Source organism: Balaenoptera acutorostrata, chromosome 5 (genome assembly GCF_949987535.1).
Source record: "Balaenoptera acutorostrata chromosome 5, mBalAcu1.1, whole genome shotgun sequence".
NCBI lineage: Eukaryota > Metazoa > Chordata > Mammalia > Artiodactyla > Balaenopteridae > Balaenoptera > Balaenoptera acutorostrata.
In genome coordinates, this window is record NC_080068.1 from 98,783,850 (window position 1) to 98,811,051 (window position 27,202).

The 27,202-nt window shown below is 37.1% G+C and overlaps 2 protein-coding genes across 5 annotated transcripts in view; one reads left to right on the forward strand and one right to left on the reverse strand.

The window, feature by feature from the left end:
• NCAPG (non-SMC condensin I complex subunit G) overlaps nucleotides 1-7,222 on the reverse strand; it is a 39,385-nt gene extending 32,163 nt beyond the window's left edge. The window contains exons 1-7 of the mRNA XM_057547450.1: nucleotides 6,952-7,222; nucleotides 5,795-5,998; nucleotides 5,052-5,280; nucleotides 3,146-3,291; nucleotides 2,777-2,861; nucleotides 1,564-1,756; nucleotides 948-1,097 (exon numbers count right to left, since the gene is read on the reverse strand). Of these exons, the coding sequence (XP_057403433.1) occupies nucleotides 948-1,097; nucleotides 1,564-1,756; nucleotides 2,777-2,861; nucleotides 3,146-3,291; nucleotides 5,052-5,280; nucleotides 5,795-5,998; nucleotides 6,952-7,062 (1,118 nt within the window). The 5' untranslated portion in view covers nucleotides 7,063-7,222. The remainder of the gene's footprint in view (nucleotides 1-947; nucleotides 1,098-1,563; nucleotides 1,757-2,776; nucleotides 2,862-3,145; nucleotides 3,292-5,051; nucleotides 5,281-5,794; nucleotides 5,999-6,951) is intronic.
• A 62-nt stretch (nucleotides 7,223-7,284) lies between these two features.
• DCAF16 (DDB1 and CUL4 associated factor 16) lies at nucleotides 7,285-19,823 on the forward strand. 4 transcript variants are annotated; one of them, XM_007187615.3, is made up of 2 exons: nucleotides 7,285-7,517; nucleotides 16,943-19,823. In XM_007187615.3, the coding sequence occupies exon 2, from the start codon at nucleotides 17,579-17,581 to the stop codon at nucleotides 18,227-18,229; it is 651 nt and encodes a 216-aa protein (XP_007187677.1). In that variant the 5' UTR covers nucleotides 7,285-7,517; nucleotides 16,943-17,578; the 3' UTR covers nucleotides 18,230-19,823. The 4 variants fall into 4 exon arrangements, with proteins under 4 accessions (XP_007187677.1, XP_007187675.1, XP_007187676.1 ...); XM_007187613.3 differs by having other exon boundaries at nucleotides 16,958-19,823; XM_007187614.3 differs by having other exon boundaries at nucleotides 7,285-7,489.
• The last annotated feature ends 7,379 nt before the right edge of the window (nucleotides 19,824-27,202 follow it).

Here is a 27,202-nt window from a genome sequence, read left to right on the forward strand (position 1 = left end):
GTAGAGAGAAAGAGGGTTGAAAGTGTATACCCCAAATTGTTTAGATGTTAACTCTAAGGAGATTAATGGGTTTGAGGAATTAGGAGTAAGAGGAAATACCACTTTTTTATTCTGTATACTTCTGTATTTGAATTTTAACAAGAATGCATTCATGTTTTACTTGTACAATTTTACTTGTATAATTTTAAAGTGAACTAAGTAGAAACTAGAGTAATTCAAATAATTTAAGAAAAAGATACTTTGAAAAAACTTTTTAAAAACAAAAGCCAAACAGTAACAGTTCTAATTAATACTAAAACTGGCCAGATGTCCACTCTGTCAGTTGGAAAACTATGGCCCATGCACCAGACAGAGCCTGCTGCTTGTTTTTGTACAGCTTGCAAGCTAAGATTTTTACATCTTTAAATGATATATATATGTAAATATGTGTAAAAATATATACATGTGAAAATTATATGAAATTCAAATTTTAGTGTCCATAAAAGTTGATGAAAGATTGATCAGAAAACAATCACACTTATTCATTACATATTTTCTGTGGCTGCTCTTGCAGTACCACAGCAGAACTGAGTCATTGTGACAGAGAGCATGGTCCACAGACTCTAAAATATTTACCGTCTGGCACTTAGAAAAAGTTTGCCAACCAATTTCAAAGAGCAACACATCATCATTATCAACTTTATGGAGAAATGTTCATCATTACATCTTACCAGCTTTAAGGAAATGTCCCAAAACATATTGACTTTGGTCTTTCAGTATACTGACCAGCACAGGATATTCTTTAGAAAGACTCAATGTGTATACCTATTTATCCTTGCCTGTCCAAAAAAATGGTTTTCAACTTATTCTCAATCAAGCATGGCTTTGAGGGGGGGGCTGGGAAGTTAACACATACAACAACACAAGTACAACACAAGTACATCCCAAATCAAAGAAAACAATTTTACCTCAGTAAATACTCAGCGTATACTACAGGCTCTGGCAAAAGCTGCTCTAAAAATTCTTCACCTTCCTCTCCTTTTGATCTCAAATATTCACAAAGGACACGCCAATACAAAGCAATTTCAGGAGTTAATGTATCTGCTGGAATCAATTTCCTTCATTTAAAAGGGAGACAAAATATATCTTAATATCCAGTAAAAATTTGAACTGAGTAGAAAAATGGGAATAAGCAGACTTGATTTATAACCACCATCCTTTTAACTGCAGAGTCATTAACTTATCCACACAACAAAGAATGAAAATATTTAGACCAAAAGAAAAAAAAAAGAATCAAATGAGCAAACACAATAGGGATCCATGCTGTTGGACTTTCCATGAAGCTAATGCAAAAATCAGAGTTACAAAACAAAACAAAAAACGCAGCTAAAGTAGTCTATGATAAAGTAGTGAGTTCTTACACAAGGAGGAAAAAAAGGGAAAAAAGACATCCACCAGACTAAAGAAAACAAAAGAGGTGTAGATAAAAGGTACTGATACAATCTTAAGTAATGCGGAAGAGGACTAATTTTAATTGCAGAGGTTCATCAGTATCATATTTCAAATAATGAATACTTTACATACCTGCCATCATTATTTTTACAGATTTCTGCCAGTTCATTAAGAGGAGTCACTGAAAATAAGGCATTGAGAACAGAGACTGCCACTTCAGAAGAATTTTCCACATCCAACCGATGAAGCAACTCTAATATATTTCCTTCAGTGAAACGTAACCAGCCTTGGAGAAGATGCTTCTGCACTGCTTGTTTCACAGCATCTGTTAAGTCATTTGAAACACAGGTGAACAAAGTCTCCCTCTAGCTTCCATTTCCTATATTTTGTCTGTTTTAATTAACTCTTATCAGATCAATGTAAACTAAGTCGATATTTACTACAAAAATGGGACCAGACAGAGGCAAAACAATGCGTACTAAAGAAAAAATTAAAAGTACAATGATACTGTAAAAAGTGAAAAGTCACTGTGATGCTCACTTTCATATGAAAGTGGAAGAGGTCAGAAGCAAATATACAACCACTACCACAGCCTACAAAAATATTTTTGCATTCCTTCTCCCCCGAGTTCACTGGGCTTCAGGTACTAGTCTAGACTGTATATAATACCTATTATTTTACTTGTTGCCTGACTTCATCCATTTATTACATGACTAATATGTGCAGTAGTGAATCATACAGGCATATATCACTGAAAAACCTTATTCTTAGTTTTTAAAGTCATCCTAGTCATTAGTCCTTCAAACTCAGGTTTTCTTGCTACAGCAAAATTAAGCCATCTTAGCCTTCTCATGGGGTTTGGAAATTTAAAATATATCATTCTTCATATCATTGCTGTAAGTCGATTCTCCAGCTGTAACAGAGAGAAAAAGGGGGGAAAAAAAAACTAGAAAAATTATACTGGTCTGACCATTTCTAATTGTTTCGGATACACAGAACACATTCATAGGAGGATATACACAAAAGGGATAAGACAGCATTTTTTTTAAAGGAAGCGAGAGGGCTGAAAGAGAGAGCCTGCCCTACTTCTGATGTTATTTTTATAGCCTTAAGCTCTAGTTTCTCCATACATAAAACACAGAAAAATTAAAACAAACTGTGCTACTTCTAAGTACCAAGACCTTTAACCCTAGAAAATGTATTCTATACAATACACGTAGATAAACTTTGACAAGCTGTGGGAATGATAGGCTTACCTGACCTAATTTAGGACACTCTTTCCTAAACCTTTTAAATCTAACCTCAAAATCTACTAATGTTTTGTCTATAATGATATCTAACTTACCTGATCTGTCATTAAGACCTTGTTGAAGGAGCATTACTCTCTGAGCAATGGACAGAGCTCTCATGTGAACCTTTTCAGCTAAAACCTTAAAGAGATGATAATAAAAAAATGGCCATTAAACTCAATATAATTTATGTATTTTATAACTAGTAATATCTCCTTCACCTAAGAAAATTATCCAGAATTTCCAAAAAAATTAATACCTGGTAACACATTAATGCAATAAGATTCCACCTAAATTATCTACACTCTCCGTCCACAAAAATCTCAACTGAACTATTATGTGCCAAATATTTTTCAGAAGTATTTTAAGAATACAGCTTCTTGTCTTTTAAGAACATGTCTATATAAGATATTGGACTTATTTACCTGATAAGCCAGCTTTCTGACAGCCTCTTTCACATCCTTGGTGCGCCCTACAATTTTTGGCAAAGTCTTTGCTGATGGCGCAATACATGATAACGCTGCCCGCCTAACTTCTGGATTTGAATCATTTTCAATCAAAGCAGCATATGCTAAAAATAGAGCAATACATTTTAGTACGCTAACAACATATTAGTTAGCCATAGTCATGGATAACCCACATTTTGATGTTTAATCTTTAAAATGATAAAAATCATTTTTTAGTCTTACACATTTAATTTTAGCTGAAGATTTTTTTCTGCCAACATCCCTTAAAAAGGACAGAATTAGAAATTAGTCAATGGACTGGGCAGGAAGGCTAAAACTGAAAACAAATAACCCTAAAGATAATGGAAAATCCATCATTCAGATTATGTCTTTGCTACTCTTTAAGATTTAGAAACAAGTCTAGGATGGAAGCCAGTTTATTTTAAACTGATATGGCTTTATAAAGAGCTCACTATTTTGATTTTTAATGAATCCTAAAAAGAAATAACTTCTGATTTTACTCATTGAACAAAACTCATTTCCTGTATTTAAATATTTATTCACCTCTATTTATCAGATTTTCCCAGGCTTTAAAATCAAGTATATGTTGACTACTAAACATGTATGTTTTACATATTATAATGTCCCTCATTTAACATCAAAAAATACCAACTACCACCAGTTATCAAAACTATAAAGGTAGTAACAGGCACAAAGAGAAAAACAAACCAGAAGAGTTCCCAAAATAAACCTAGGCATATATGGAAAACTGGAATATGACTATCTTTATGAGCCCAGAGGTAGAGAAAGATTTCTTAAATAAAAGATAGAAAGTGCAAATCATACAGGAAGAGACTGATAATTTTGACATTAGGAATTTCTGCCCAACAAAAGACATAGTGAAGACAGTGAAATAATCTATCTAAAGCAGGAAGATCTAACAATTCATATAACCCAAGGATTTCCCTTCAGAATATATAAAGAACTCCAATTAATAAGCAAACCAATAGAAAAATGAGCAGAACACATTAATAGGCATTATACAGAAGAAATAAAATTGGCTGCTAAATATATGAAAAGATGCAAAACAATGACGTATGATACATACAACCTGATTAACAAAAATTTAAAAATCTGATAGTACCAAACACTAGAGAGGATATGGCTCAATGAACACTTTTATGCACTGTTATTGGAAATATAAATTGATAAAATGTTTTGTAGAACACTTGTACCTCATCTAAGAAAGCTGAATGCACATATCCCAACAAGTCCACCCTTAGGTACATATCCTAGAAAAACTGTGCACCAGAAGCCATGTACTGTGTAAGAAAGTTCATAGCAACGACACTGTATTTTAAGAGGAAAATAACTGGAAACAACTAGAAGGTCCATCAATGTTAGAAACAATAAAATTGTCTTACATTCATACAATAGAACAGTATATCAGTAATCTATCAACATGGATGAATGTTACAATGAGAAATAATGTTGAGAGCACAGAAAAATATAGTATGATCCACAAAACATACAAAATGATAGGCAAAACTTAAACATTATTTAGAAGTATATACATGTGGTTAACTGTTTAAACAAACAAAAGGGAACCCAAAATTCAAGATATTCATTAATTCGGAGGGAGAGTGATATAACTAGAAAGGGACATAAGAGAGGCTTCAGAGGTACTGATAATGCTCTATTTTTTTTTAAGTTGGATGGTGGCTACTTGGGTATTTTCTTTTAATCATATATTTTTACATATATATATGTGCGTGTGTATATATAAACTATGCTCTTCCATAATATTTCATAATAAGAAAATTCATCTGCTGAGAATTGAACAAAGTCAGTGAAACTGAAAAAGGATTTAGGGAGCTATACATACCATTAACCACCAGGCATTCATCATCTTTGGGATCCTGAAGGCGTGAAAGAGCAAGAACTGCCTGTATCCTTACATTTGGAATTTTATCTTTCAATCTAATAAGCATGGCTTCATTAATTTTATCAAACAAATCATCATCAATCTGGGCATTTTCTGGCATATTTCCCAAGAGCTTGTTTATGAGCTGGCACACTCTAAATCTAACTGCATTGCTGTTTGCTTCATGAGACTAAAACAGAAACAAAACAAAATTTATTCCAAGTCACATACCATTACTAAATAATGACATACCATTTGAATTCTATATGTTTAGAATTCAAGAATTTATAGCAATACTTCATTCCTTGCAGAAAAACTATATTGCTACCTTGATCCATACATGCATGCTAAATACACATCACATAACATAGTCTCAAAATACACAGTCTAAAGTATCTGCTAAATTACAAGAGCATATTCGTCTTCAGAGGAACTCTTTACTTCTGAACTAGAGAACCCATTTCAAACAAATGTATGTAAGAACTGGTTTAGAATGGTCATTAAAAATTTAATGCTGGAGTTATTTTTAAAAGTTCACTTTTTAATCTTAATGACAGTTCTAATATTTCCTATAAAAGGCAGATTCGTTCAGACGTTTTCTCAATTACCAGATATTCATTCTCTAAGATACACAAACCCCCATGGCCCTTTTAAAATAGTAAACTTTTCTACAATATTCCCTCGAAATTCTAGTTTTCCTATACCTTTAATAGAAAAGTAAACAAATAATTTAAAATGCCACCATCTTCCTCTTCTTCATCATCTTCCGTATCTGATTGGTGAAATGAAGTAACAAACTTTGCTGCAAATTCTATTATCCTCTCCACAGCTGGTTCTCGTTTATAGACCACCATAGCATACTTAAGGTAATGAACAAAATCCTCATAAAAACCTGTTTTGTCATCCACCTGAAAGAGAAAAGAAACCCTTCACAAACTGCAGGGATAAATTCCTTTTTTCTCAACATTACTCTAAGACACTGAAAACACCAGCCCTAACGCAAACAAACTAAAATCATTATATAGTAAACTCTCAATTATCCAAGCCATCAAAGGGGAAATAAATTTGCACAAATTTCTCTCCAGAGAAATTTATTTCTCCCAGGAAGAAAACAAACATGAATTTTGACAGTGAAAGGATTCCTCTGATTTTTTTTTTTTTTTAACACCCTTGAATTCTCAATATGATGCCTTGGTATCAGTTTCGTAAAAATCTGCTTCTTCATGAAAAACCCAAAATCAACAACAGCTTTTGCATTTTACCGTATTACCCTTAATATTACACAGCAATTTCCTTTTGATATAACTTTCACATCCTACCTCATATCCCCAAGCCCTATACTGACTTACAATTTTTCTCGGACCTCAAGATAATTTATTCTCCCGAAATTCATGGTCCTATTCTTCTTGAGGCTTCATTTAAAAACGAAACAAACAGTATTTACATGACTAAGAAGAGCCAGGTCCTAACGATTAATTTGCTAATTGGTGATTTGATACAATTTAACAGTGGGGCGAGGTTTAAGTAATTAAATGTGGGTGGTGACCTGAAGGACAACAGCCGCTGGAGCACCGCGTTCAGGATCCACGCTGCGGCCCTACACTAGATGCCCGGTCACCCCCAGGCGCAAACGCTTCTCCACGTTCACCGCCAGAAGATTAACGGTCCGCGCCGGAGGCCGCTGGGAAGCGGCGGGGGTGGGGTGGGGAAGAGTGTGCCTCTCCGAACCGGGTCGGGAAAGTTAAGGAGGTTGGAGTCTTGGTGCGCGGAGTCGGGAAGGTCGCGGGAAGCCCCTGGGAGAGGCCAGGCCGAGCCGCGGAAGGGAGGGGCGGGGGCCGGTGCCGCGGGCCGCATCGCTTACCGAGCGGTAGGTGCGGCTCAGCGCCACCACCAGCTTCGCCTGGTTCTGGTGCGGCTGCTGCGCCAGCTGGAAGGCCTCCTTAATCGGCAGCAGCCTCTTCTCCGCCCCCATGGCGCCGGGACCCGGTCGTGACGAAGCCTGTCCGCGCTCGGCTGCAGCTGGCCCGACTGACCACTGTCAGAGACTCCACAAGTACGCTTCAGACTCGGGTCAGCAGGCGGCCGACAGCCGAGGGCGTGGTAACCGCCAGAGCGTTCAAATAACTCCCGCGGGAGACGGAAATACGCGAGACTATCGCGAGAGCTTAGAGCGACGAGAGTGGGAAGAGATGGATCCACCCCCTTCAACCGCACCGATGGGGCGCTTGCGCTTAGGGTCTTTTAAACCGTTTTCCGAGTGGGAAGAGGCGTTTCTAAGAGGAGGAGGAATTGGCGCCCCCGGAAGTGGTATCCACCGGAGTGCGAGCCTTGCGGCGGAGTGACTGTTGGAACAGAGCTGGTGGCGCTAGGCTTAGTCGGGTCTTGCGGCTGGGAGTGAGGTGAGGAAGAAGAAAGGATCCTCCTTGGGTGAGAAAGGGAATCTGCTGAGGGGAAGAATCCCTGCTCCCGCTGAGGGGGAGGAGGGGTTCGTTCGGAGATCCGTCAAGAAGGGAGAGCTAGGGCGTGCGGAAGTGCTGGGCGGCGGCTCGGTGTCTACTGAAAAGGAGGATGTTCCGAGGTCTCCAGATGGAGGCGGGCCGCAGTATTTTTAAGCCTTAGGTCCGCGTCTGGTGGAGAGTCTGCAAACGTGGAAGGCAGTATGGGAAGAGATGCACGGGTTAATTTAGGTACAGCTTGTTCTAGATGTACCGGCTTTCGAGGCCTGTTTACAAAGGTGCATAACGGCAATGTTTTCAACACAGAATGGAAAAAGAGTTTAGGGTGATGGTAAGATAAAGAAATTTGGAGTGCCTTCCGGCAGGAACTAAGTCTTTAAACTGTTTTTTAATGGAATTATTTGAGACAAAAATTAACATCTAAGGAAATAGATTGCAAAGCAACCTGTACACCTTTTTTCCTGTTGAACTACCTTTCCTCCCCAGCAGCAATGGATTTTCTGAATTTACTGTTAATTTTTATGTATTAATGATATATGAATAAATCTCTGAATAAGTATCTTGTATTGTTTTCATGTTCTAACATTATATGAATGATCCTATGTGCAACTTGCTTTTTTCACTCAGTATTATTTTTGAGGTTTATTCATATTGATAGTTTCATAACAATAACTTAACACCTTTTGGACCCTTTGTCGAGAAAAAGTTAATCAATGGTTGATCTAGGAAAGAAATGGAAAATTTTATTCAAGCCAACCTGAAGGTTATAACCTGTGAGACAATCTTTCAGGAAGCTCTGAGGACTGTCCTGCCCTTTTGAGGTCTAAGCATAGTAAGATATGTTTTTGAGACAAACGGTTATATGTCAAATGACGTATTATTGACAGTTTACACAATCCAGATCTGTAGTTACAAAGGGAGTAGTAGGTCATGGGTCATCTTGACTCCTTACAAGATTAAGAAAGAAGGTTATCTCCTAAGGAGGTTTGGTTAGTGCAGATACACAACACACACTAAAGGGGAGGGAGGAGGCCCAAACAGGCAGAGAAAAACTTTATGTTTAAATTTTTCTTGTCTTGTCATAAAATTTGAATTTTATTTCATCACCTTATATGCCAAGACACTGTTCTAAGCACTTTACTTCATTTAATTCTTAGGCACAACCCTTGTAAGTTCTTTCTGTCTTTTTAAGAAGAGGAAACTGAGGTACATATAGGTTGCTCTAGAATTCTATTGTATGAGCATGCCATAATTTATTCATCTATTCTCTTCATAGTCCTAATTCCTGAAACATTGCAGGTATTCAAATGCTAGTTAAAATAGTAAATATGGTAGCAGTTGGGTTGCCCATAATTTCAAAATTATCAAGATGTCTAATTTCTGAAAAGGCAAGAGGGGTGGGTATTTTAGGTTAATCAGCTAGAGGGAAAGCATAGAGGTTTAAGAGTGCATGGAATATACTTGATAACATTTATAATCTCACTGTAGCTAAAATGTAGAATGCCTAGACAGCTGTGGTGAAAGAAACCTAGAACGGGCATTAATTTTTTAACCAACTATATACAAAATATCATTTCAACATGTACTCAACATAAATTATATTGATGAGATAATTTACATTCTTTTTTTTCCTATTAAGTCTTTGAAATTGGGAATTATTTTACACTAGCTACATTTCAAACTGCTCAATAGACATGGGGCTAGTGACTACAGTATTAGATAGTGTAGAACTATTCTTAGTTTGGGAACCACTGAATATACCATTTGTTTTTCATGTAAAATCAACTGGTGAACTAAAAGAACAAACTGATATTTGGAGGCATTTTTCTTATTTTGTGGCCTTTAATTGCTCAGCTCTCCTTATGCTTTGGGTGCCTGCTACCTTTGTTGCTTTGTTTAACTGTGAAGTTTCTAACAATATTATTTCATTTACCATATTTTATTTGGTTACCCGCAAATGAGAGGTGACTTCATACCATTTTGTCATTACTGAAGGATGAGGCATCTGGCCACCAGAGGTCAGCCTTACTATATTTTGACCAGCTTGGGCAGGGGGGATTAATAACATATTTTTGGAACATTATCTGAAAAGTTAACAAAAAGATACTAGATTACAAAAATGGCAGCCTTTGGAATGGAAGAAAATATTTTCAAACCATATACCCCGTAAGATGTTAATATCAAAACTATATAAGGACTCATATAATTCAGTAGCAAAAAAATTAATAATAACCTGCTTTAAAAATGAGCAAAGGACCTGAATAGACATTTTTCCAGAGAACACATACAAATGGCCAACATGTATATGAAAAGGAGCTCAACATCACTAATCATCAGGGAAATGCAAATCAAAACCACAATAAGGTATCACTTAACACCTGTCAGGATGGCTATTATCAGAAAGTCAGAAGATAACGTGTTGGTGAGGATGAGGACCCTTATACACATTGGTGGGAAACAATATGGAGGTTCCTCAAAAAAGTAAAAATAGAGCTATCATATGATCCAGCAATCCCCCTTCTTGGTATATATTCAAAGGATAAAATTACTATCTCAAAGATATATCTGCATTCCCATGTTAATTGCAGCATTATTCACAGTAACCAAGATATGGAAATAATCTAAGTGTCCATCAATGAATGAATGAATAAAGAAGATGTGACATTTATATACATACACATTTCAGTCTTTAAAAAGGGAAATCCTGCAACTTACAATAACATGGGTCAACCTGGAGGACATTCTGCCATGTGAAATAAACCAGACACAGAAAGACAAATACTGTATGATCCCACTTATATGTGGAATCTTAAAAAGTTGAACTCCTAGTAATAAAGAGTAGAATGGGAGTTATCAGTGGCTAGTGGGTGGAGGAAATAGATATCAAAGCATACAAACTTTCTGGAGACCTAATGTACATCATGGTGACTATAGTTCATCATGTATACCTGAAATTTGCTGAGAATAGATCTCGAGTGTTATCATCACATGCAAAAAAAAAAAAAAAATAGTAACTGTGAGGTGATGGATATGTTAATTAGCTTGATTGTGGTAACCATTTCACAGTGAATACATATATCAAAGCATCACATTGTACATGTTAAATATATGTAATTTGTCAATCATACCTCGATAAAACTGGTAAAAAAAAAAAAAAGATGCTATATTAAGCTTAAATTCACTGCCTTTAGCTTACCTGTGTCTTGACTTTTTCTTTTAATGCTATAGGGAAAAGAACAAATTGTAGCAACTAAAGTAAGCAAACTAATTCATATGGTAAGGCTACTTAGTTCTGAAATTACAGAAAAATGGTTCTTTCAAAGTAAATTATGCATGGGAGTATACAGAGTAAGTGGTTAATTCACTTTTGATATGAGGGTATTATTACTCATGCAATGTAAAGAGGTAACAGTTATGGGTTCACTCTAGAATTTACATATGCCTTCAAAGAAACTTTGTCTTATTTTTGCTTAACAAAAAAAAGTAGAGTGAGCCTTTTAAAGAATGCTTTGAGCAACATAATTACTGAAGTATAGCCAATCAATAATCATGCAAATGGAATCTGGTTGAAATGAAAATAGTAAAAATATAAGAGGACAGAAGAATTAAAAGCTAACACCCGGGGACTTCCCTGGTGGCGCAGAGGTTAAGAATCTGCCTGCCAATGCAGGGGACACAGGTTCGAGCCCTGGTCCGGGAAGATCCCACATGCCACGGAGCAACTAAGCCCGTGCGCCACAACTACTGAGCCTGTGCTCTAGAGCCCGCAAGCCACAACTACTGAGCCCATGCTCCGCAACAAGAGAAGCCGCCACAATGAGAAGCCCGCGCACCGCAACGAAGAGTAGCCCCCACTCGCTGCACTAAAGAAAGCCCGGGCGCAGCAACAATGACCCAACACAACCAAAAATAAATAATAAATTATTAATTAATTTTTTTAAAAAAGTTAACACCTGTCTCAATAAAATATTTATGGTATGTTTCAAATTTTCCTTTTGTTTTCAGATTGAAGTAGGTAATACTATTATAAACTTTTAAAAGTATTTGCGCTCATGTTCTTAAAGATGACGTTATAAGCAATGACCTTTATATTGCTTTAGTAGCATTATCTTTGTTGATCTTGTTTAAAAAAATTATTTCATTTGTCTTTGTACAACATACTACCAAATTACCTGAATATAATTTAGGAATTTTTGTCTCCCTAGAATAAAAGTGAAACATGCTTGTATAGTTACTTACAGCAGGCCTCCATCATTCTCTCATTAATTTTTTCAGAAAATTTGCTAAGCCCCTAATACATGCCAGACACTGCAGAGAACTAAATTAGATAAAGAAAGAGTAGAAGCCAGAGAAATGTTTTTTAGAGGAAGAGTACTGACACGAAGCCAGACCATATCCACTTCAGTGTGTATTTGAAACTAGAGATGTTTACTAACTTTCATTTTGGAAATCATTCCTACATAATGGCATGAGTGGGATCTTGATATTTTGGTTTTTCTTTTTTCTTTTTTTTTCTTTTTTTTTTTAAAGTTTAAGTTTTTGTTTTTTTTTTTTTTAATTTTCATTTATTTATTTATTTATTATTTTTGGCTGTGTTGGGTCCTCGCCTCTGTGCGAGGGCCCTCTCCAGCCGCGGCAAGCGGGGGGGGGGGAGGGCCACCCCCCCCCACGTCGCGGTGCGCGGGCCCCTCACCACCGCGGCCCCTCCCGCTGCGGAGCACAGGCCCCAGACGCGCAGGCCCAGCAGCCGTGGCCCACGGGCCCAGCCGCTCCGCGGCACGCGGGATCCCCCCAGACCAGGGCCCGAGCCCGCGTCCCCCGCACCAGCAGGCAGACCCCCAACCACTGCGCCACCAGGGCAGCCCTGGTTTTGCTTTTTTCGTTCAGACCTATGCCTTTAGTCCATCCATGTTGCTATGTATACTTATAATGTGCTTGTAACACATGTTACCTATCCACTCCTCCAGTGATGGAAGCCTGGAATGCTTCTATTTCTTTACCATCAAAGATGACTCCTCAGAGTACATGTTGGTCTTATGGAGAATTTCTCTGCTATATATACACCCAAGAGTGGAATTCCTGCATCATGAGTTGTGCAAATAGATTGACTAAGTAGTGCTGCCAGATTGCTCTTCAGAAAGGTTACCCCAGTCTGTAATCCCACCAGTAGTTCTGGTTTCTAAGGGAGTTCCTTTAGTCCCCTCACGAACACTTGGCATTGTCCAGCTTTCTAATTTTTACCAAAATAATAGAATAATGTGATATCTCTTTACTTATCATATAGTTAATGGCCTGTGGATTTTCTCTTCTGTAAATTGGATATTTTTGTCCTTTGTCCATTTCTTTATTGAGATTTGTTCTTGATGTGTTTAGTTCAATCCAGAAATTTTTTTTTTCAGAAATATTAATTTTGATGTGATTGAATTCATCGTATTTTGGTCTTGTGCTTTATGTTTTTTTAAGAAGTCCTTCTCTGGCCCTAAGTCACAAAGATATTCTCCTGCATTATATTCTATTAACTATATAGTTTTACAATTCTCATTTAGGTCTTTAACCTGTCATGAGTCCTCCTTTGTATGTGGCATTATATAGGTATACAGTTTTATTTTTCTTCATGTAATGAGCCAGTTTTTACCAATATTATTATGTACTAAATGCATTCATTCCCCCTTGATTTATGTGCCAACTTTACTGTATACTATATTCTTAAATCTTATGTGGCTCTATTTCTGAGCTTTGTTCCATTGGACTATTTGTTCTTATACTAACCACCCTATTTTAATTTCTGTGGCTTCTGTAACATGTGTAATAATATGTGTTAATATCCTGTAGGCCACAATATTTACTTTACTCTTCTGTTTAAATAGTTTGTTTAGCTATATGTGGAATTTTATTCTTAACATATTGGAATTGTATAAATTAATTTGGAAAAAAGTTATCTTTATAATATTCATTGTTCCATCCAAGAGCATGGAATGTCTATTTTAAATCATCTATATCCTTGATTAGAATTTTACAGTCTTCTTCATAGAGGTCTCGCATATTATTGATTAGTTCTTAAATCCTTTACAGGTTTTTTTTTTTGCCCCTATTGTGCAAGTGATGTATGTAATACATTTTATGGTTAGTATTGCTCTTGTTAAAAGTGCCTGGGGTCAAATCCTGATTCCATCACTTAGTTGATATATGACCCTGGACAGGTAGCTTAAACCTCATGTATAAAATGGGGACAATAAAAGTACCTATCTTATAGGATTGTTAGGAGAATTTTAAATGACAACATTTGTGCAGTTCCTAGAATAGTACCTGGAAAATTGTAAGTGCTATACAACTAAATTAATGAATAGTCATAGGTTAATCTCAGATCCAGGAACTTTGTTGAACTCTTTTATTAGCTCTAATAGTTTATAAGTTAGGCTTTTTTTTTTTTTTAAAGGATTTTCTTATTTATTTATTTATTTATTTATTTATTTATTTATTTATTTATTTATTTATTTATTTATTTTTGGCTGTGTTGGGTCTTCGGTTCGTGCGAGGGCTTTCTCCAGTTGCGGCAAGCGGGGGCCACTCTTCATCGCGGTGCGGGGACCGCTCTTCATCGCGGTGCGCGGGCCTTTCTCTATCGCGGCCCCTCCCGTCGCGGGGCACAGGCTCCAGACGCGCAGGCTCAGCAATTGTGGCTCACGGGCCCAGCTGCTCCGCGGCATGTGGGATCTTCCCAGACCAGGGCTCGAACCCGTGTCCCCTGCATTAGCAGGCAGATTCTCAACCACTGCGCCACCAGGGAAGCCCAAGTTAGGCTTTTTTAATGTTAGATGACCATATCATCTGTAAATTAGTAGTTTTATATCTTTTTTTCCAGTTCTCACACTTTTAAAAAAAAACATTGATTAGGACTTTGGTACACAATATCAGTCCTTGTCATCCTTATCTAATTTCATTTTTTTAATTACTTAATTTATTTATTTTTGGCTGCGTTGGGTCTTTGTTGCTGCGCTCGGGCTTTCTCTAGTTGCAGCAAACGGGCGCTACTCTTCCTTGTGGAGCACGGCTGTAGGCGCGCAGGCTTCAGTAGTTGTGGCACGCGGGCTCTAGAGTGCAGGCTCAGTTGTGGCGCACGGGCTTAGTGGCTCTGCGGCATGTGGGATCTTCCTGGACCACGGATAGAACCCTTGTCCCCTGCATTGAGAGGCGGATTCCTAACGACTGCGCCACCAGGGAATTCCCTAATTTCATTTTTAAAGGGAATATATCTGAAGTTTCTCATTTAGGATATTTGCTGAAAGTTTTTGGTAGATAATTTTTACCTTGTTGAGAAAGTAACTTTCTCTTCCTAGTTTGGTAAGAGCATTTTGTTTTTTAAAACATAAATAGGTGTTGATCAAGAACTAAGAACAGTTAAATATCCATAGTTAATAAAATTATCTAATTTATTGCTGTGGTGACTTATATTTATAAATTTTATGAAGTTGAGATATTCTTTCCTATGATAAGCTCTACATGATTATGACATTCATTTTTTCTTTAATACACTATTACATTTTGTTAGGTAATATTTGAAATTTTTGCAAATGAAATGAGCCTTATTTGCTTCATCTCTAGATTTGGAATTAATATTTTATTATCCTCATAAAAGGAGTTTTATGCTATTTTTCTTTTTTTCTGGAACAGTTTATATAAAATATGTATTAATTTCCTTGGAAGTTTAGTGGAACTCTCTTATAAAACCATTTGCACCTGGTGTTTTTAATAGGAGGTTGTTACCTTTTGTGTTTCTTTAATACTGGTCTGTTTTATTCAAGTTATCTATTTCTTCCTGTACAAATTTTAGAATTTTATATTCTTCTAGAATTTAGCGATTTTATCTAGGTTTTCACATTTTAGCATACATTATGTTTTTAATTCTGGGGGGGTATTTTTAAATCTCTTTCCTGATAAGTCTCACCAGTTTTGTTTTTCTTATTCATATTTTCAGAAAACTGTCTTTCAGTTTTATCACTCTATTATTCTTTTATATACTGTTTAATTTCTGCCTTTATTATTTCCTTTCTGCTTATTTTGCTGTTGCTTTTCCATTGTCTTGAATTGGATGCTTGTGCGTATTTAAACTTCCTTGTTACCTCATCAATGTATTCAAAGCTATAAATTTTTTCTAGGTACTGGTTTGACCATACCCCACAAATTTTTGCTTGTGGGGTTATTATTCAGTTTTATATCTAATATCTTTTATGATTTCCATTTTATTAATTCATGAGCTATTTAGTATCCTGACATAGGATTACTTTTAACTAACCTTTAATATCTACTTTTATTGCATTATGGTCAGAGAATTTAGTCTAAATGAAATGACCCTTTGGAATCTAGTTATACTTTATAACCTAATGCATGAACTATTTGTGTGTGTGTGTCTATGTTTATATGTGTGTACTTAATATCTGTTCTGTTTGGTATAGCGTTTTGTATACTTAAATAATATGATACCTAAAGTATACTAATATTTTAACTTTTTCAGAATGCTTGTATCCCTGCTTATATTCCCCTGTCAGTTCTATTAGTTGTTACTAGAGAAATTTTGAGGATGTACTTTTAGGGTCATAGATGTTTATGATGAGTGTATCACTTTCATTGTTTTCCTTTTACTAGTATTATCATCAGTCTTTGTCCCTTATATTTTTTTGGCTTGAAATCTTTTTTGTTGGATATTAAGATGCTGTCCCAGCTTTATTCTGGTCCACAGTTACCTGATATATATTTTTTCATATTTTTAGCTTTGACCTTTCTTGGGTCTTTTTGCTTTAAAATATCTTTTGTTAGCAGCATATTGTTAAATCTTGTTTTGTTTTGTTGATCCAGTCTGAATGTCTGCCTTTTAATTGTCAATTTAAGCTGTTTATATTCATTGTAACTCCTGCTATATTAAGATTTATACCTGCCATCTTCCCTCATTATCTATAGAGTATGGTCATAGGACCACAACCTCTGGGGTCCCAGCAAGAGTTCTAACGTATAGAACTCTACAACCAGCACAGGTCCCCTAGAACTAATCCCAACAAGCACCTCTAAAGATAAAAACGATATCTTTTATAGCTCCCTATTTGGAGTTTGGAGCATAAGGGATCTGCTTTTGCAGAAGTAATTTCCTGGGCTAGAACTGCATGATAAAAAACAAGCTAGCCCAGATATGTACCAACAAAAGATTGAAGTGGCCCCAGGCTCTCCTTCCCAATTTTGTCATGGTAGGATCCGTTCCCAGTAGGAAACTGCCTAAACCTATGTGTTAGAGATGGGAAAGCTGATAAGGCTTCTTGCTCAACATCAATGTGCTTGGATACTCTATGAAGTTAGATGGATAATAATGTTACCCAGTGCTTTCAGGCTTTAATATCATGTCTCTAGTCTTCTCATTCACAGGTTAAGGCTACTTTCCAGATAGTCCAACTAAGTCAGCAGTTTCCAAGGACATTTGCACCACCTATGGAAAACATCGGATCCGTGCACACCAGACAGATTCTTGACAACTCGTCCCACCATCCCCCTGCGCAAAAGTTGCTGCACCAGCGGACAAAGAAGGCGACCACTGAGTTTCTTTTCATTACGAAAATAGATATAATATCCCTGCCAGCAAAAAAGAGTACACAAAGTGTCTCTTCATAATTTCACAACCAGTTGAGACCATGCTAAGAAAATCAGCTTGCCTAGATGAGGACCCCTTCTATTCTTGGGTAGCCAGGATTTGAAGGAGAGACTCTGACCTGTGCCACTGGTAAGTGACTAAATTTTACACACTGAACTGGTCCTGAGAACTGAGCTGTCTTCTTTGTAAGTGAAGAATATACAACATAATCTTGAAGAACTGCACAGTGGTGCAAGCCAGAGGCATACTGTGTGTGTGTAACAGACTGAGAAACAGACAAATGAATCCTATTGAAAGGATTTCTCATCTTCTGCTTCTATTTGCCAGTGTTAGTGTTTTACTGGCTTAGATTGTTACCTTTTCTGGTACCTTTTTTTCTATACTGTTGTTCTATTCTAATGGGTCCTAGAAATCCCTCTCCTGACCCCTTATCAGAATCAGAAAGTGAGGAAGAAGAAAATGCTAACTACCTAAATGAGAGTTCTGGGGAAGAGTGGGATTCCTCTGAAGAAGAGGACCCTGTGGTGCCCAACCTAACACCTCTTGAGAGTCTTGCCTGGCAGGTTAAGTGCCTTTTAAAATATTCTACAACTTGGAAACCTTTAAATCCTAATTCCTGGTTGTATCATGCTAAACTCTTGGATGCTAGCACACCAGTCCATATACTTCGAGAGATAGGACTAAGACTCTCCCATTGCTCCCATTGTGTACCCAAACTGGAACCAATTCCTGAATGGCCTCCTCTAGCTTCTTGTGGAGTACCACCTTTTCAAAAGCCCCTTATGAGTCCCAGCCGGCTTTCTAGAGATCATGCCACTCTAAATGGGGCACTGCAATTTGCCACCAAACAGTTAAGCCGAACATTGAGTAGAGCCACTCCCATACCTGAGTACCTAAAACAAATTCCTAATTCATGTGTTTCTGGTTGTTGCTGTGGCTGGTTAACTAAAACAGTTAAGGAAACAACCCGCACTGAACCCATCAACACTACTTACTCCTACACTGACTTCCAAAAGGCAGTTAACAAACTCCTAACTGCATCACTATAAAGATCCACCGTTCCTTCTCATATCTCTCGTGTTGCCAGTCGGGAAAGGAATACAGTTCCACAGCCCACAGTTGAGAAACTAACATCTCAACCAAACTGTCCTGATATGCCAAAATACGATCAAGTACTGAATATAATACCCAAGAGTCCTGTAACTCAACTACAGAAGATGTGCATTGTGAGCATTCCCTCTGAAAGACCCTGTGGTTAAAATGAGAACTTCAGTGGAGAATTAGTCAAAAGGGACCTTATTACAAGAGATAAGTTGACTATTCTCCACACTTAGTTCTCCCTGCAATTTACTCTGCCTGTCTAATGGACTTAACTAGACACCTAATTATTAATGGGAAGGAAAAGGAGGCCACCACCCCATTTGTTACCCAACCTTCAGAATAGCCATTGTGGAAAGTGGTAAGTTAGCTACTCCCGGTAACACCCTTCTGAGCATACTTTTCTCTGATATTCATTTCTAGGGAGGTAGTTGAGTTAAATTGAATAACTAGATAAAAGAAAATGGTGGGAATATGGATTTATCTGCCACTTTTTATACTGGTAGACCTACATGTGGCACCCTTTAGGAGTTCCTGTTTTGGGGGGAGGGAGTGCAGTAGTGCAGTAGTAGCCTACACTGCTCCAAACCTATTATGGAACCTGCAGTTACAGTATAAACATTTTATAGGCTTCCACCAGGCTGTCTCTAGTTAACGTGGCTTATAAGATCATACCTGGGGATTAAACAGACACCTGTTCTCTAGGCAATAGACTTCCTGCATCTTGGCATCCAGACCTTAGTCAAGAACAAATAAAACCCATTCCAAAGACCAATGGGAAAAAATTAAGAGAGCATTTATGTTAGTGGATTAAAGTATTTCATCTGTATGATGTTCCCTGAAGCAGTATTTCATGCACTTTCCACGTCCATTGCAAACTTTTCAGGAACTTTACTGCAGAAAATCTCAGCCTAATACAGTCTGAAGTTGAAGAGTTTTTTAGCATCATTGTTTTTCTACATCTAGCTTTAGATTTTTTTTTCTGGCTGAATAGAAAGGATATGTACCCTTGTAAATGAGTCTTGCTGTGTTTATTTAGATGAGTCAAAACGTAGAAATCAACATACATAAAATGCATGAGACCAGTAAGTCTTTTCACACACCTCCAATAAAGAGTGAAACCTTTGTGTGACCCTGGTTGACTGGGCATCTAAAGGGAATCAGAAAACAGATTGTTAAAGATATATCATATATCCTTCCTTATTTTAGTTTTACTTTTTCCTATTCTCCATAATTAAGTGCTGTATACAGTGTGGCATCAAAAAATTGAAGCATTAATGGAATCACAAATTCTATAAATGTATAGCAACTTTAAGGAGAGAGGAGAATGTTTATAACCTAATGAGTAGTTCCTGCTGAACCTTAGTTGCCTCCTCTTGAGGAAAAAGGAGGGAATTATAGTAGGTAGAAAAAATATTTGTTAATGGAAAATTTGTTACTGAACTGAAACCATATAATGTTAGTGTAACTGAATGTATCAGTAACTTCCTGTGTAGATGTTCTATGAAGTTGGTTTTTAAAATGTTATAAAAACCTGTTTCTTTCTTTCTTTGTTTTTTGGTTTTTTTGGGGGTTTTTTGGGTTTTTTTGTTTTTTTTTAGGGGAAGGTGGGAAGAGGTAGAGGGGTCTAAAAATTAAAATATGTTGATGTTTATGTAACCATAATATGTTCCTGTGTGTGTGTGTGTGTGTGTATGTGTAAAAGTGCCTTGTTCATGAGCACATTTTTGCTGTTCATTCCCAAAGGAAGCCTTTCCCCAGCTTCCCAGCTGAATAAACCAACAGCTTTGTACATGCTGAACAGAGTATGGTCATTTATTCTTCACGAATGAAATAGATTCTGCTTTGCTTAAGGCATATTCAACATTCACCAAGTGCTGAATAGAGTCCATGGAGATACAGTGTATCTGAAAGGAGGTGACTTGGCAGCTCTAGAAAAGAAACGTACTTGAAGAGGGAAAGTGTCAGATATTCAGTCAAGACCCAGATTTGAACCCATTTGTTTGTATATAAGTAATTCCAGGTTGCTCAAAATGATAGGTACCTGAATAAGCCTTAAGCCTTTACTTCTTTTTGTGTGCCATGGTGTGGGGTTAGGGGTGAATTTACCACTTTCACACTCTCCCTCCATGGGCCTTTGGTTAAATGCAGTCCCCATAATTAGGATAAAGAAGGATGAGTTTATTCCCTATTTATAGAAATATTTATCAAAAGAGTAAGGAAACAGAATTTCTAAACCAACAGACATCAGTGTTATTTAAAGGTATTATTCTGTCTTGGTGCAGATAGTCTCTTTTTGTTGAAGCAGTCCAGATACCTTGAGCCCAGAAGACCATAAACATGTTTTTTTTAAGCCCATCAGCTTCCTAACAGAAGAAATCTAGACATGGCAGGAGGAGGGCAGATGTTAGGTCACCTTTAGGGAATTATTTTGCTGGGACTCCAATCACAACTATCCATCTAAAACTTTTTCTCTATGGTGAAAACAGTGTTTTGATGTTCGAGTAGATTCTTAAAGCAATTAGGACTTTAGAAGTCACTTGGGTTGTTTTCTTACTGAAAACATAAATTCTCTTACATAATAAATGATTTTCTACTTTTGGCTCCATTGTTAGAGAATTCAATATCTTTTGGAGCAGCCCATTAGTTTTAAATAGAAATTTAGTCATTCATCTAATAACATTATGGAGTGCCTACTATAATCCAGACACTCACTGGGAGTGCAAGATTAAATCAGATGTTATACATAAGAAATCAGTTTTAAAATAAATTGAGGGCTTCCCTGGTGGCGCAGTGGTTGAGAATCTGCCTGCTAATGCAGGGGACACGGGTTCGAGCCCTGGTCTGGGAAGATCCCACATGCTGCGGAGCAACTGGACCCGTGAGCCACAACTACTCAGCCTGCACGTCTGGAGCCTGTGCTCCGCAACAAGAGGCCGCGATAATGAGAGGCCCGCGCACCGCAATGAAGAGTGGCCCCCGCTTGCCGCAGCTAGAGAAAGCCCTCGCACAGAAACGACCCAACACAGCCAAAAATAAAAATAAATAAATAAATAAATTTTTTAAAAAAATAAAATAAAATAAATTGAACCAATGTGAATTACCCCAAGGCTTTTGGCCATTGATGCTCATTTACTGTGAGCTAGGGTCACAGAATATAAGCTTACTCCTTACACTGGCCCTTAAATATTTGAAAATGAGACAGTCATCGAAGTGTAGTGGGAATTCAGATGGAGAGCACACTCCAACAATTAAACCCCACAAGAGGTAGTCAGCTAAAGGAATACATAAAATAAATAGGTATTTTATACACAGATTTAAATTGTATATACTAAATTCACAAGGCAGTGGCACACAAAGATCAGGACCAAAAGTGTTATGCTCATATGGCTGGGGTATGTATAAAAGCCCAGAAAGTCTGGATAACCACTCAGACTTCATGAGACAACTTTATACAAGCTGCCGGCACATAAGTTCTACTAATGAGTGGTATCCATTGGACTGAGGGAAATTGAAGGAGCTACACTAACTGACACCAAACCACCAGGTATTTCTTCTGTGTCTACTTGCCGTCATCAAAAGGAAAATCTCTGTGGTGTATCTTTGCCAGTTTTGAACAAAATTTAGTTAATGGCTACATGTTTAAATGTGATCCTTGTATATAATCTTCTAATCTCTTTCTATTGGTGGCAGCAGTGGGATTATATACTATAAAATTTTTGGAAATGAGACTAAGGAAAGGGAGAGGGTAAAGGTATCACAGTGATCTGATCTACCAAGCTCCTCTTAGCTGTAAGAGCTATGACCAGGCCTTCTCAATAAGGTATGGAAAAAGAATACTTGATTTTAAAATAATGATTTAAAATAACAGTGTAGCAGGCAGACAGTACTAGAGTTGCTTCTAAACTGTGGAGTCAGTTTAAAATGTAGCCTCCACCTGGGCTCCGCAACAAGAGAGGCCGCGATAGGGAGAGGCCCGCGCACCGCGATGAAGAGTGGCCCCCGCTTGCCACAGCTAGAGAAAGCCCTCGCACAGAAACGAAGACCCAACACAGCCATAAATAAATAAATAAACAAATACTTTAAAAAAAAAATGTAGCCTCCAATGAAAACCCATTATCAAATGGACTAGGAATATACGTTTCATTTAAAATGTCAATTCTGAACTTAATCACTTTTATTCCAGCCCACACATGACATAAAATGTAATCCATTTAATTCCAAGAGAATTTTGTTAATTTCTAAAAAAAAATATTCAAAAATAAACTTGTGGCACAGTGTAAAAATCCTTTCAACTCACATCTTCAGGTAAAAAAAAAAATCCCTTAATATTATGTATAAATGCAAAAATAATATCTTACCCCATCTCAAGGACCACTTTCAGGGCTTGGGTTGAATCAGAGAACAAGCCTGTAAGCAACGAGCATCGAAACTGAGGCAGAAGCAGGGCATTGGTGAAAGCCAGTCCTCTACCTCCTTCTAAAACCTGAATACTGTGGCTTTTGCCTTTTTTTTTTTTCCTACATATTGAGCATAGACCTTTGTGAGGAACCTCTCCCCTCATCCCCTGCAGCTGCTGCATGTGGTTGATCATTGCTTATTTCTCATTGACAGCAGCTCATTATAAACCTGGAAGTGACCTTCCACAGCTGGGTAATATTTACCAAAGTCATAACTAATGTTCATCTATTTTCTTCTTTTTTAATCTTATAGCACCCGTTGAAATGACACTATGAAAGATACTTCCAGATAATTTCTAGAGGTGAGGAATCTGAAGATGAGAAAAATTAAGTGACTTGTCCAATTCAATACAAAGTATTCAAATATTTGAATCTATTAATAACCCACTTAAGACACGATAATGTATATAAAACTGTACAGTGAACAATAAACAATTCAAGCTCAAAAAAATGTTAGTGACAGCTTAGGGTTGGAGCATAAAACAGTAAGTAGTCTGGAATTTGGGCAGTTTATCTGGGAAGAAATAGATGACCCTGAACATGATATGAAAATTCCTGAAATCAGTTGGAAAGTTATGCTCTATTTCCTAGAGTAGGACATAACCAGTATTCACCTAGGAGACAGGATCCCAGCCAGCCTAACAAGATTATAACTGAGTTCCTAGTATACACAGAAACTGAGCTGGTATGGTATCAAACTAGATATCAACAGAAACCAGATGAAACAGTCTTAAAATATTGCAGCTTATAAATGAAGGAGCTAGTAATATTTTATTGGGGGCAAATTATTATATTTGGGTTAACTACTAAACCCATGCTTAATGCTACCCTTCAATCCATGGTGTCAGTTTATGAGATCTGACACTCCAATACATCAACTGATATCTTGCTGTGTGTGTATTATCTAGGTCTGGTTGGGGCAACTTCGTTTGGGAGGTGCACAAATAATTGGAACTGTCCAAGAGTATGGCCATCGTCCATCAAAAAAGACCCTAGATTGGCTTTATGATTGAACCCTGAGCAACCAAAATGGCTTGATAGAGTGGCAGAACTCTGGTGACACAAGGGGCTGACCACATTACCTAGAGAATCCAAGTTCCTATAGTAATTGAAAGCATTAATTTTAGCCACAGCCAAGGCATTGTACATTGCAAAGTGGGTGCATATGGGGTTGCCCATGGCTACCTGCCTGGTAGTAATGTAGACTTTCCCGGTGGCTTGAATAGCTTTGGTCCAGATCCCAGTTTCCTTCTTTAAACCCAGTTTTTCTATGTTGGTCACTTTCTACTTATGATATACTGTTTAAGTAAACGTGTTGGATTGCCAGACTTAGCAAATAAAAATACAGGATGCCCAAGTAAATTTGAATTTCAGATAAACAATGAACTAGGGGCCATACTTATTTGAGGGAAAAAAATTAATTATCTGAAATTCAAATTTATCTGGCATCCCATATTTTATCTGGCAACCCTATGAATGTGTGAGTAACACTGGTTAAATTTGGATTGTAGTCGTGTAGTTGTTCCCAGGGAACACTCTGGTTCTTTCCATTATGTGTTGTTATTTTATCTGCGAATACTTGATGCAGGAAGAGAGAGGCTAACACATAGTTGACCCAAGATTAGAACTGTTGTTAAGAGATAAAAGAGGAAGGTCAATTGCAGATATGAGAGCTTTTGTAGGAGACACATTGTCTTTGGCTAAAATTATCACATAGCCATTAAAACATTTCCAGACATACAAATTTTCAAAATGATGTCTCAGTAATAGGTAGTTTAGGGGTTTGTTGTTTTTCATTTGTGCGTATTTTAAACAGTTACTTTCTCATTCTCTTTTACCGTGAAGGGAAAGATTAAGTGCACTACTTTTTTTTTTTTTAACATCTTTTTCTGTTTTGTTTTTGTTCTTTTTTGTTGTTTTTTTTAACATCTTTATTGGAGTATAATTGCTTTACAATGTTGTGTTAATTTCTGCTGTATAACAAAGTGAATTAGCTATATGTATACATATATCTCCATATCCCCTCCCTCTTGCGCCTCCCTCCCACCCTCCCTATCACACCCCTCTAGGTGGTCACAAAGCACCGAGCTGATCTCCCTGTGCTATGCAGCTGCTTCCCACTAACTATTTTACATTTGGTAGCGCTACTTTCTATTTTTTTTTTTTAATACTTGATAGGTAGCACAGTTCTCACAGCCACTCCTCATTGCAGAAAAGGTCCACAAATTTGGAACACCTATCTTTTCCTTCCAGAACCCCCCAAAGAGTCAAGGATTTGGGGGCACAATGTACCCTGGAAGGTGAGGTTGAGGAGCAAAGTTGAAAACAAGGGAATTATTTGAAAGTTTATTTTTGTTCTCCCTTTGTAGCCACGCAGCTTTCCCTTTTTCTAGCAGAAGGCTAGAGGCTTATTCTCTGGAGAAACTGAACCAAATGCATTAGAACTGGGACCTGGGTTGAGGGGGGAGAATGGTGGTGGTAGTGAGGTGCTATTCTGAAAACAGGATGATTGAGAGAAGGTCAGTATTCTGAACATTATAATCCTTCAGTGCCCTTTCACCACCTCACTACAGAATCTGGTAGCTGGGCTTATCCCCAGCCCTGACCAGCCCATCTAAAAAGATGGACAATTTAAAAAACAGTTTGCCACTTGATTATTTGTTACAGTGAAACCCAGAGTTCACAGCCCTGCTCATTCATACGTGGCTTTCAGTCCCTTGAAATCATGATAAGCTGATAGCCAAGGATCACTAGACATTTGAAGATACCTTCAACAATGAAAGATGAAGACCAAAACAATTAAAAGTACCTAAAAAAAAAAAAACTGGAAATAAGGCAGAAAACATAAAGCTCCCAAAGATGCTATGATATTTTCAGAAACATAGAATATATTACATCCATGAAAATTAAGAACAGGGTGCTATAAAAGATGAACAATCAGAAAATAATAAGAATATTGGAAAAATAGGAGAGCCAAAATTAAATATGAAATAGATGTGTTGGGAGATAAGCTGCAGAAATTAGAACAAAAAAGCAGAGGTGAAAAATAGCAAAGAACAAAAAAGAAAATTAGAAGATCAGAATGGGATGCAACATCTGATTAATAAGATCTCCAACATGAGAGAACAGAGAAAGGAGGTGAGGGTAAAAAATTAAAGAACATCTCCCAAAAATGTAAGACATGTGGCTCCTAAATTAAAAGGATCCACTGAAAAAAAAAAAAAAAAAAAAAGGATCCACTGAGTGCACGGTACAATGAATTAAAACACACACACACACACACACACACACACACACACACACACAAAGGCATATGATGGTATTTCAGGATGCCAGGGTTAAAGAAGATCCTAAAAGTTTCCACAGGGGGAAAACAAGGGTTACATAAAAGGATGTTTTCAGAATGGCATTTTGACTCCTTGGTAGCAACACTGGAAGATGGTAGAAAACTATGAAAGCAAGGTCTTCAAATCTAAGAGGAAAAATGATTTCCAATCTAGTATTCTCTCTAGAATTATAGACAGTCCAATCAAGTATGAGGCTAAAATAAAGGTTAGGCTGGCACAGTCACAAACTTTTATCCTACCGTGTACCCTTTTTTAGGAGACTACTGGAGGATGTGCTTCACCAAAACAAAGGAGTAATCTAAGTAAGAAGACATGAGATCCTGAAAATATACAATCTCACAAAGGAATGCCATGAAAGAAAGTCCCACGATGACTGCTGTGTCAAGTAAGTAGGGTGGGGTTTCAGGAAGCAGGTCTCTAGGAAACTTGGAACAAAGTGTGTGAGTACATGGAACGTGTAAAAAATGCAACAGATGTTGGGACAAGGGAAAAAGATAAGTACAAGGGTAACTAGAATAATGATAAAATGAAGCAATTTGAAGTACACCAAATACAAATTTTTGGATGAGTGTCTCTGTGTCACAAAAATATATCTGAAATTTTATTTCTTAAAATGTAATCATTCTATTACAATTTCAGTAGTCAGATTTTAGAAGCTTGACATTAAAAATATAGGAAAACTGTAGTATTGTCAGCGATTAGATTGCTCCTTCAGGCATCATACACCACAATTGCAATAGGTGCTCACCTTCAATAAGATGTGCACTGCGGAACACTTTTTCAGAAAAACTTGTGTTCAGTGACTTGTTTTGTAAAAGGAACTATGCCCCTTGCTTAAGCAAATCTCAAATTTTTTAAAAGAAATGATGCATAATACATAGCAATCATCTCAACCAGCTTTTTGTTTAAATTTTAGCCTCTGTAGACTCAAAAGCATAAGGAGTTATTTACTTCTTTACAAATAATATTCTGAAATTTCATATTATTTTTCATCTTCTGTACTGTCTTTGCTATCAAGATATAGTTATTCCCATATAATGCTTTAGATTTTTTTTTCTATGTATTATGATTTAGGTTTTTTTCCCTATACTTTGTTTATATTAATATTATATAACTT